We start from the raw sequence: 12,338 nt of genomic DNA on the forward strand, positions 1-12,338 counted from the left end.
AGCACTCTGGGGCTCCCCAAGATTCTGCGCATGTGCTAGAAAGGCTTCCCAAGATTCCTCTTAGGTGTGCAAGGGCTCTGGAGACTAAAAAGTTTAAGAACCGCTCCTTTATACAAATCTTGTAGCAACATTGTTCCTGGACAGTACCAGGAACAAGTGTGGAGTCACATGATTGAGTGCCACATTATAACAATCTTTATGGATAAAGGAAATTAGATGTCAGGGAAGGGTTTTAGTCTAGCCTCATATAACACACAGCAGTCAGTCAGTTTCTATATTTTAAACAGGAGAGCATTCAAATGTGTAATTGCCTACCTATCATATAAAGTGGAATGAAACAAAATGTTTGCCACACAATCAATTGCTGGTCTAGACTGAGCCTTAGAAGTCACATATACAGTCAGCTCTGACACAAACATACCACATCTAAACCTACCTTCAGTTAAGGGAAGTGCTGAGACATTCACCAACCTGTCAAATTAAAAATGGTAAAGGCAACACACAACTGGTATTGATTCCTTCCTTATACTATAATGCTAACCTAAGATCAAAGACTGCAGTCCAATCCAAGTCTGTTGTATCCTCTTACCTATTTCAGCAATTTCTGCATCAGTCAAGGATTTCTTAAGCAAGGGGTCACCTGTGTTCACTGCATTACTTTGCATTTGTTCAGAATATTGTGAGGGACTATTGGGCCACTGCAGGTTACTGGCAAGCCTTGCTCTCTCTTCTCTTGCAGTAGGGTCATCCCAAATAATCTGCTCATTCTGGGATGGTTCTGTGTTGACATCAAGCACAACATGACGGGCCTGCCTGAGGAACAAAATAAATAATGAAGACGTGCACAATACTGCTGTACTGTCAGAAATGGAAATAAATTCATCACAATCCATCAGTGAGGTTAAAACTATACTGGATTGTGGTCACTGATTAGTATACCTAGAAATGACAACACTTCAAATGTAAAGGAAGCAACAGAATACTTAAAAAAATCTACATAGTTTCTGCAACCAATTCTGCAACTCAGGCAAAATAGTAAAATTTATAGTGAAATACTGGCCTCCCGTTGGACTTTGGAATGGGTTTGCTCCATAACAAATCTCAAATAAATATGTTATTGTATGAGAAGAGGGAAAGAAGGGTGTGCAACAAGTTTAGAGGGGTAGATTCAAAGAATAGACCACTATTTGGTGTTCAATATAAGGAACAGGTGCAGCCAAGACTGCAGTGCTTACTATTTCTTCCCCAAATGTAATCAGCAATACTACAGAATAGCTCCAGTCACCATGTTGAAGGAGCACCTGTACTGGAACAGCCTGAACAGGTTCTTAGCACTACATCAGGCTCACAGAATAGATAACCTGTCATAAAGTTCATACACAGTGCACAAACACCACACTTGCAATTCTAGAGGCAGATGTAGATGTCCCTTCTCCAGCCCCTACTTACTGGAGGTACGGGGGACTGCTAAAAAACAGGTGGAGGCACCTTGCACAACTGGAGCTCCTAGCTGTAGAAGTTGCCTCCATCCAATTTGGGGCTATTTCACCCCTCTTCCGGCAGCCTTTGTTCCCAAGAGACAACTGACAAAAGGGCTACTCCTGTCTAAACCTCAAGAGGGGCTTTTTAGGGGGCATAAGAGGCTGCAACAGGGAAGGGTATAACTCAGTGTCTACTTTCTACTGCTGACATCCACATGGCTGGACAGTGTCACTTTACAGTTATTCATGCAAGCAGCTACAGTAGAAATATAAAAAAGACAACCCCAGCTGCATGTGGGTAGCTTCTTAGGACTGATGCCCAGACATTTACTGTGCATTCACATGCCAGTTTGTTAGTACCTCAGAGCTTCCAAAACTCTACTACGGCCATTGCGCACAGAACGATGACCATCTGGAGTTGTTGGAGAATTGTCACCACCATTTCGAGATAGCGAGCTTCTTTGTCTTTGCAATTTTGCCAGTGATGTTGCAGTCATGATTTCTTGTAGCTGCTTTTGAAAGTTCTCCCTCATTTCTAGTGCCTGCGTTAAAACTTGAGTTCAAGAAGAAACAACAAAAATGATAATTTTAATGCAATCTATCAAATGGCACACAGTTAAAGTCAAGGTCTGTAAACACACCCCTTCTGTATTCCATAAGCTTCATTATTGAAAATTATGGAATACTGATGTGTGAAGCCATACTATCACAAAAAATTACCTCCTTTTGATGCATTTTCCTCTTTTTCTGTAGTAACCGCCTCATTTATTTGATCAATAGTAATATCTTCCATGTCATTGTCATCCAATGGAATACTCTGAAATGGTTAGGAGATTAGGTCTTGCACATCTCAGAAACAATTAGCACAGCAGAGACTAGGTATTATTAACTGAAAAAAAATTCACTCATACAAACACACAGTACCAAATCTGTATCTAGGCTTCCAATAAGAAGAGGTTTAAGGAGTTTGTTCAGGTTTTTATACTGCATGTTAACCACACTGTTCTTTTTACTTTCAGTAACTTGTAAAAACTAAGCATTATATAAACGAAAATGTCATGATTTATTAGATTTCAGAACAAAATCTACATGAAACTAATAATAATAATAATAATAATAATAATAATAATAATAATAATAATAATAATAATAATAATAATAATAATAGGGTATTTATATAGCACCTCTCTGGTCATCGGATTACTCCTCTGACTTTATTCAAGGCGGTTTACATAGGCAGGCGTTTCTAAATCCCTCGAGGGGATTTTTACAATCATAGAAAGGTTCTTTCTTACAAGAACCACACAACATTTCAGATGGATCTTTCTTGGTCTGGTCTCACTTACGGCCCCCAGTTGCCTCCCATGCAGGCTGACAAGGCTTATTAAACCATAAACTGTTTGCTTATTAATTCATCCAGATTAATTTTCTGCCCAACATTGCATAAATGCAACAGGGACCAAATGTGTACATCTGTGGGCCAGGCAAAAATGGGTTAAGACAACCATAAGAGATCAAAACAGAACAAAACAATTACATCTACTATACCTCGTCTTCCTTTCCAGTTTGCCCAGCTGAGTCAAGCCTACTTGAGCTTTTGTCATTTTGTACACCACTAATATTCAAACTCATTTTAGGATTGTATGTATGAGGATAAAGAGATTCAGGAAGTCGTTTATATTCTTGTGCACTCTAGAAAATATTAAGAAATAGAAGGATTAAAGATGAAAACCTAGTGAGCAAGTAGATTTTTGAAGAGACAAAAAGGGGGGATGGAATGCATATTAATCCACTGGACAGAAAGAAAAGTGTACTTTGCTGGTATAACAAAAGAGTCCTTTGCCACTTTTAGGAATAATGACACTTTCCTGAGAATAATTCCAACTGAAATCAATGGGACTTACTTCTGAGTAGACATGCATAGGAGTGGGCTGCCAGTCAGCTATGTGACACATTGTCCTCTGCTGGCAGAGATAAAGAGGGCAAGCATCACAAAATACAAAATACCATGAGCCTCACAGTGTGGACACTTAGTCTTGCTAAGTGTACAAATATTGCCAAACTAAATTTCTAACATATATGAAAGAGAAAAGTAATGCATGTAGCACTTCAATTAAAATGATGTAAACTTGATATTAAAGAAGCTTGCAACTAGAGTAGCATGCCTTAACTATCAATACTGAGATACACACACGCATGTCCACCCAGTTTCACCTTTTTCTTTTTTAATGACAAGCCAGTCAATCCATATTATACTTTCCCTATCCTAGTATTAGAAAAAGCAAAGTTGTATCTCCATACATCCAAAAGCCAGTGCTCCGAAACAACGCGAACACCCCTTTCTTTAGCAGATCTGTATTCCCGATTTGTATCATTTTGTTTTCCTTGGTAGATGAAATGAGTTACAGTTTCATCAAAGCACCACCTAGAAAAAAAATCAGTTCCATATTAAATAAGTGCCATTCATTGGGGAAAAAAAACACCAACGTGACTTGTGGTTATCAGAATACTGGTTAAGCATGCCCAACATCTAAAAGTCCTACTATCTACCCAACTACAACAGCCCTATGACCACATTCACCACTTTCTCATGCAGAAAGTTACATACCCATGCAAAGCCCCCAGATGTTTCTATTTTTCCTATGGCAAATATGGCAAGCAAACTCAATAACTGTGATTAACTGCACATTCTATGGTCAGGAATATAAACTTGAATAACGATTAGTTCAAGCTCAAATAGCCATTTCTAGGGACTATGGCTATTGATGGTTTGCATTCAACAACAATTACAGTTAATGAAACCAGTGTAAAGAAAGTAGGAAAAAACAATAAGACAGACAGAATGTCATTTTAAAGACTGCAGAGGCATGAACATTTGAACAGCTTTATACAAAGTCAGACTTCTGGCATATCTAGCACTGCATATCTGCTCTGATAGACACTGATTCCCCAGACTCTCAGACTGAAGTCTTATCTAATCCCATTTTTTTTGGATGTGGTGGAAGATTGGGGGGGATGGGACGGCAGAAATTCAGCATCTAGCAGTCAGTAGTAGTCAGAATCCTCTGGCCTGTCTGGCCTGGAGTTAAACTGGGATGGGAGTTGCTGCCATCAGGCAGAAGAAGGCCACCTGAGCCCCTCGACATTCCTGCTCTGGGAAAGTGGATGGGCATTGTTTGTTGTTTACTGGTCATTTGGGAAAGAAGGTCAAACAATTCAAACAAGGCCACTATATCCAAATGATTCAGCAATCAGAGATGTTGATCCCATACAGGAGCCTAGATAAGAAAGTCAGAGATTCTTTAACTGGAGATACCAAGGAGTATGCCTGGAACCTGGTGCACACGGAGCTCTGTGTCTTCCTCAACACTATCTTTTTAGGGAGAACTCCACATCTCTGGGATTTTCAGCCTAATTTTGCATAACTAGTGAAGATAATTAGCACAGAGAAAATTACTTTCAGGGGAAAATGACAGCATTAACACACAAAGAAATTGTTTTAAGAGTTAGGCAAGTCCAAGTCATACTGGTGAAGAATTTTCTTAATTGCACATACCTGTAATCTGCTCCAAGGGAAGCAGCAATGGCATTCAATTCACCCTGTTTTTTACTAAGCTTCTTACTCACACAGATGACAACTTCTGCTAGGGGTTTTGGCTCTTCCTCCTGTTAAGATAGTTAAACAGAAAGAATAATGTTTTATAGATTTTCAAAGGTGGAGTCACTTATTTGTGAGACTATCCTTACATGTAAATGTAATTTAATTAAAGAAAAACAAGGGAAACTCATATAAAGCCATTTGCATTAGAATTATTCAATAGTACCAATAGATAAAGACAGCCTAAAGAGACATTTGGTAGCACCCAACTACAACAGACTTGTTTCAGGAATAAGGAAAGGGGTTGAATCCCAGTTATCCCTTCCCACTACCCATTTTTAGTCACTGCTAAACTGGGCAACATGGATCATCTATCTATTCAACAAATGTGGGTCCAGTCCATGGCTGCCTGCAAGTACCTGTGGACTGGACCCTAAGTATGTAGTTTCACCTTTTCCAGATGATAAACAATATACCACATTTCTTCCTCAACCCTCTGAGCCATATAAGTTTCAAAATACATCGTGAACACTAATACATCTAATACAACACCTATACATCTAGAATTAAATATTGCTCTTGTACAAATAAGAGGCATTCAGAAGTTCAACCAATTTATGCTCCCACTTTCCTGATCAAGTCCAACAATATAAAGGAAAACCTAAACCTACCACTTGTTGAGGTGCAGCCTTTAACTGAGGACTAGCAGTGAGAGCAGCTGTTTCACGAGTGCTGTTTGCCAAAGCCATTTTTAAGTTCCTGCCAATTATTTCTGAAAGAGGAGTACTCTGTATTCTGCTTCGCTGGTTAGGACCTCCTGGAGTTTCCAAAGCTGCCAGAGCATCCTGAAACCAATTAAAGAGGTATTTATGTTTGTAACAAAATGGGTCACCTAAATTTTCTTTCCAAACATGAAGATTAGTGTTGAGATAAACTTGCTCCAAAGCATAAAGTGCAAACCAAACACTACAGAAAACAATACGAGAAAGTTTTACCACATTTCCTGTGGGATAAAGTCCCACAATGTGACAATGCTGACTCACCAAAACTTTAAATAAATACAGCAGCATTTTTATTTAGGTACAGAATGAAACCTACAGTTTTTCTTGGCTAAGAGATGGGCTTAGTCTTGATCATGACAAACTAAAATTCTAGGGGAAATCGAGCCACTTACCCTCTTAGGGTCAAATCCTATCCAATCTTCCAGCACTGATGCAGCCATGCCAATGAGGTGTACACTGCATCCTGCAGTAGGGGAACAGTCATGGAGACCTCCTCCAGGTCAAGAGAACATTTGTTCCCTTTCCTCAGAGTTGCACTGTTGTTGCACCAGCCTGCACTGTCTCAAACATGCCATAAAGCATGCCTGTGAGGCCCTAGCACTAGTGGAGAGGTATGTGGGGGCGTGGGGGGGAGGCAGGGAAAAGGAGTTCTGGGATGGAGTGGGGGGAGGGGGAGGCGGTGGAGCTCTGCTTCACTGGATCCTGAGCATCCGTGTCGGGTCCACTGTCCATTGTCATCATTGATGCAAACACTGAATTATTGGAACATTTTCAGAGGTTTTAATGGTATTTCTACAAATCTCATTTTTTTCCCTTCAAAATTTGGTTTGGAAAGGGACAAATATAGAACCAAAGCCAACCAAATGACTGATTTATTTTATGAACAGTAGCTCCTCTCCATGCCATGTAAGTGAGCTTTATCTCCTACTAGCCTACCTAACCCTAATGAACAACAGCTGTAATACCAGGAGGGGTCATTCCATATACTTATGTATTTTTTTTAGGGTACCATAAGAACATAAGAACATAAGAACAGCCCCACTGGATCAGGCCATAGGGCCATCTAGTCCAGCTTCCTGTATCTCACAGCGGCCCACCAAATGCCCCAGGGAGCACACCAGATAGACCTCATCCTGGTGCTCTCCCCTACATCTGGCATTCTGACTTAACCCATTCCTAAAATCAGGAGGTTGAGCATACACATCATGGCTTGTACCCCATAATGGATTTTTCCTCCAGAAACTCTTCCAATCCCCTTTTAAAGGTGTCTAGGCTAGACACCAGCACCACATCCTGTGGCAAGGAGTTCCACAGACCGACCACGCGCTGAGTAAAGAAATATTTTCTTTTGTCTGTCCTAACCCGCCCAACACTCAATTTTAGTGGATGTCCCCTGGTTCTGGTATTATGTGAGAGTGTAAAGAGCATCTCCCTATCCACTCTGTCCATCCCCTGCATAATTTTGTATGTCTCAATCATGTCCCCCCTCAAGCGTCTCTTCTCTAGGCTGAAGAGGCCCAAACGCCGTAGCCTTTCCTCATAAGGAAGGTTCCCCAGCCCCGTAATCATCTTAGTCGCTCTCTTTTGCACCTTTTCCATTTCCACTATGTCTTTTTTGAGATGCGGCGACCAGAACTGGACACAATACTCCAGGTGTGGCCTTACCATAGATTTGTACAACGGCATTATAATACTAACCGTTTTGTTCTCAATACCCTTCCTAATGATCCCAAGCATAGAATTGGCCTTCTTCACTGCCGCCGCACATTGGGTCGACACTTTCATCGACCTGTCCACCACCACCCCAAGATCTCTCTCCTGATCTGTCACAGACAGCTCAGAACCCATCAGCCTATATCTAAAGTTTTGATTTTTTGCCCCAATGTGCATGACTTTACACTTACTGACATTGAAGCGCATCTGCCATTTTGCTACCCATTCTGCCAGTCTGGAGAGATCCTTCTGGAGCTCCTCACAATCACTTCTGGTCTTTACCACTCGGAAAAGTTTGGTGTCGTCTGCAAACTTAGCCACTTCACTGCTCAACCCTGTCTACAGGTCATTTATGAAGAGGTTGAAAAGCACCGGTCCCAGGACAGATCCTTGGGGCACACCGCTTTTCACCTCTCTCCATTGTGAAAATTGCCCATTGACACCCACTCTCTGCTTCCTGGCCTCCAACCAGTTCTCAATCCACGAGAGGACCTGTCCTCTAATTCCCTGATTGTGGAGTTTTTTCAGTAGCCTTTGGTGAGGGACCGTGTCAAACGCCTTCTGAAAGTCCAGATATATAATGTCCACGGGTTCTCCCGCATCCACATGCCTGTTGACCTTTTCAAAGAATTCTATAAGGTTTGTGAGGCAAGACTTACCCTTACAGAAGCCATGCTGACTCTCCCTCAGCAAGGCCTGTTCGTCTATGTGTTTTGAGATCCTATCTTTGATGAGGCATTCCACCATCTTACCCGGTATGGATGTTAGGCTGACCGGCCTATAGTTTCCCGGGTCCCCCCTCTTTCCCTTTTTAAAAATAGGCGTGACATTTGCTATCCTCCAATCTTCTGGCACCGTGGCCGTTTTGAGGGACAAGTTGCATACCTTAGTCAAGAGATCTGCAACTTCATTCTTCAATTCCTTAATAACCCTTGGGTGGATGCCATCAGGGCCCGGTGACTTATTGATCTTTAATTTATCAATGAGGTCTGAAACATCTTCTCTTTTAACCTCTATCAGACTTAACTCCTCGGTCAGGAGGGGCCGTTCGGGCAGCGGTATCTGCCCGAGGTCTTCTGCCGTGAAGACAGATGCAAAGAACTCATTTAATTTCTCTGCCATCTCTAAGTCTCCTTTTATCTCCCCTTTCCCTCCCTCACCATCCAGAGGGCCAACCGCTTCTCTGGCGGGTTTCCTGCTTCTAACATATTTGAAGAAGCTTTTATTATTCCCCTTAATGTTGCTGGCCATGCGTTCCTCGTAGTCTCGCTTGGCCTCCCCTATCACCTTCTTACATTTCTTTTGCCACAGTTTATGTTCCTTTTTATTCTCCTCATTAGGGCAAGACTTCCATTTACGGAAGGAAGCTTCCTTGCCCTTCACAGCCTCTCTAACTTGGGCACTCTCCTGGATTGCGGGCACTCTCCTGGATTTAGTGGAACCCTTCTTTCTTTGCGGTATACACCTCTGCTGGGCCTCTATTACTGTTGTTTTAAGCAGCCTCCATGCTCCATGGAGAGACTGGACTCTTTTTACCCTCCCTTTCAACCTCCTTCTAACCAGCCTCCTCATTTGAGGGAAGTCCGCCCGTCGGAAGTCAAGGGTTTTTGTTAGAGATTTGCCTGGTATTCTTCCCCCAACGTGCACGTCAAAACGGATCGCAGCATGATCACTGTTCCCCAATGGCTCAGTAACGTTTACATCTCTAACCAGGTCCTGCGTACCGCACAAAATTAAATCCAGAGTCACCTGTCCTCTGGTGGGCTCCGTGACTAGCTGATCTAAGCCACAGTCATTTAGCACGTCAAGAAATCCGGTTTCCTTATCGTGACCAGAACACAAATTGACCCAGTCAATATGAGGATAATTGAAGTCCCCCATGATTACAACCCTGTCCTTCCTTGTCACCTCCCTGATCTGTTTCCTCATTTCAAGGTCCCCATCCGATTTCTGGTCTGGAGGACGATAGCACGCCCCCAGTATTACATTGCTGCACAAGCCTGGTAATTTAACCCACAGAGATTCTACGGTGGAGTCGGACCCACCTTCAATCTCTACTTTGCTGGATTCTATCCCTTCCTTAACATAAAGGGCCACCCCACCTCCAACACGCCCCTGCCTGTCCCTCCTGTAGAGTTTATAGCCCGGGATTGCGGTATCCCACTGATTCTCCGCATTCCACCAGGTTTCCGTTATGCCCACTATGTCAATATTTTCCCTTGTCACCAGACATTCCAGTTCTCCCACCTTTGCTCGTAGACTTCGGGCATTCGCATAAAAGCATTTATACACGGAATGCCCCAGGATGGGCTGCTTATTCGCTCCTTTGTCCCCGCATCCTCTCATTGTGCCAAACCGTCTATCACATCCCATCACCCTACCTTTCCCAATTTCTTCTCCTACCCTGCCTTTGTCTTGTTGTTCTCTAACCTCCCCATCCTCATCCCATAGGGATGAGGAGTCCTGAACCGGATGCCCCTCGGCTCCTGTCGGCCTTCCCCCAGGGATCAGTTTAAAAGCTGCTCTGCCACCTTTTTAATGTTATGCGCCAGCAGTCTGGTTCCATTCTGGTTCAAATGGAGCCCGTCCCTCTTGTACAGGCCCCGCTTGTCTCAAAACGTTCCCCAGTGCCTAACGAATCTAAACCCCTCCTCCCTACACCACCGTCTCATCCACGCATTGAGACCCCTGATCTCCGCCTGCCTAGCTGGCCCTGCGCGTGGAACAGGTAGCACTTCAGAGAACGCTACCTTTGAGGTCCTGGCTTTCAGCTTCCTGCCTAAAAGCCTAAATTTGGCCTCCAGGACCTCCCAGCTACACTTGCCCACGTCGTTGGTGCCGACATGCACCACAGCCGCTACCTCTCCCCCAGCACTGTCTAGTAACAAAGGTTGAGTACCCCTGATTTACACCAACACTTCATATTCCAGGCATGTAAAAACCCTTTTAGTACTGTAAGATTACAAGGAGAAGGATTCACATTTTACTGCATAAATTATTTTTGATGTTTTTGCCTTAACATATATTAGAGGTAACACAACATGGTAACAACTGAGCACAAACTACGTATATCCCATTTCCTTTCAAGTCACAGCAAAATTCTGACTGATAAGCAAAATGATATCCATTCTAAACTGACATTCTAGGAGCTACAGGCAACTGCACACATCCTACTCCAAAATACGTAATATTGGAATCAATACCTTGACATCAAAAGAAGGCTTGAATAGTTTGTCTTTAGATAGAAATTTGGATGGCGTGTCCAGATGCAGGGATGGCTCTTTCTGTAATGGCTTGCCCTGTGCAGAAGGACTTGCCTTTTCACCAACATGGTGTGAGATAATAGTCTTAAAAGCTTTACTCTGGAACCGATTCATATCAAGTGGTGTCACAACTGTTCTTGTTCCAGTTTCAAAGAGACTGGTAGGTCGATCAGGTGTGTTTGAAGATGCTGCATCTGTCTTGACTGACTGATTTGTGAAGTTCTCTTCTTTCCCTTAAAAACATACAATTAAGACACATTTCCTTCTTCAATACAGTTTTTGTATTCTAACACTTTATTTTATAATACAGATTAATGCCTGTTGTACAATTTGCATTTAACATTGCTGCATTGGTCCCTATATGTCAAACAAAAAACGTTCGCATCTCCATTTGCTGCACACCATTAAACGTTAGGATGTTTAAATCATGCTTAAGGGGTTCACAGTAGAGTGCAAAAAAAAAAAAGGAGAGAATGTTTCATAATCAGTTGTATAAGATTGTTACACTGATGTTGGCTTAACCCAGTGGTTCTCAAACTGGGTTGTCGCAACAACCCAGCCAGAGGGCCCTGGACTCTGCCCCTTTAAGGGGCAGAGATGGGTGGAAGGCAGCGACGCAATCCCCAGGATCACATCGCTATGGGGGGCGCAGGAGCTGGCAGGTGCTTACCAGTCCCTGCAGCAGACTCCCAGGGGTGTGGGGAGCACTGCGTGACCCTCTGTAAGGCTCCCCAAGCTTCAGAAAGTGAAAGCAGAGCGATCGTGCCTCACTTCCGGTTTGCGATTGCAAACTGGGGGCAGGGCATGATCGCTTCGCTTTCACTTTCTAAAGTTTGAACTTACAGCGATTCTCAAGCTCTCTGGGAGTTTGAGAACCGCTGGCTTATCCTATGGAATCTAAACAGAGAAACAGACAATTGGAACTGGAAGCAGCAACTGCAATTATCTCTCCATCCCAGGCAAAGAGAGCTACAGTAGATTGCAGTTGCATGCACCACCTCTCCAAGTCTTATAAGATTAGGCAACACTTGCTCTCACTATAGTTACTAGCCTTTTCCTTTCCCAAACTGAAACGAGCATCCGACAGATATTTTGGCTGTATCTTCCACAAGTTTAAGAACTGGATAATGCAGTTAAGAAGCCACATTAACCTTTTTTTTAAAGTGGGAAAACAGCACTGCCTATAGTGAGGTTTATGAACCCCCATTCATCTGCTTTGCTGGGGAGTCAGAATGGCAGCAAAGGAGTGGCAAGCTGCACTTCTGTTTTATTATTTGTAGTATTTATATGAACAATAACTCTCCAGCATGTAGATTTATAGCACTATGAAAACATTCTAAATCCCCAAAAGAGTTCAAAAAGTCTAAAAATTTCATGGACCCAAAATTTAACAATAAATGGACCCAGCAAGTAGTTCCAATACTGTAAGTATTACTATTGGTGGCTTAAGGACCCTGGATCTATAAAACATGCTATAAAGGTATTGGTAGAAAACATTTCC

The 12,338-nt window shown here is 42.7% G+C and overlaps 1 protein-coding gene across 3 annotated transcripts in view; it reads right to left on the minus strand.

Moving 5' to 3' along the window:
• Positions 1-12,338, minus strand: part of TOPBP1 (DNA topoisomerase II binding protein 1) — a 43,703-nt gene that overhangs the window by 11,881 nt on the left and 19,484 nt on the right. For all 3 annotated transcript variants that reach the window (XM_066628134.1, XM_066628132.1, XM_066628131.1), the window contains exons 14-21: positions 10,778-11,070; positions 5,751-5,924; positions 5,038-5,147; positions 3,783-3,906; positions 3,030-3,173; positions 2,202-2,298; positions 1,842-2,034; positions 590-813 (exon numbers count right to left, since the gene is read on the minus strand). In XM_066628134.1, the coding sequence (XP_066484231.1) occupies positions 590-813; positions 1,842-2,034; positions 2,202-2,298; positions 3,030-3,173; positions 3,783-3,906; positions 5,038-5,147; positions 5,751-5,924; positions 10,778-11,070 (1,359 nt within the window). The remainder of the gene's footprint in view (positions 1-589; positions 814-1,841; positions 2,035-2,201; positions 2,299-3,029; positions 3,174-3,782; positions 3,907-5,037; positions 5,148-5,750; positions 5,925-10,777; positions 11,071-12,338) is intronic.

The sequence above is a fragment of the Tiliqua scincoides genome, chromosome 5, assembly GCF_035046505.1.
Source record: "Tiliqua scincoides isolate rTilSci1 chromosome 5, rTilSci1.hap2, whole genome shotgun sequence".
NCBI lineage: Eukaryota > Metazoa > Chordata > Lepidosauria > Squamata > Scincidae > Tiliqua > Tiliqua scincoides.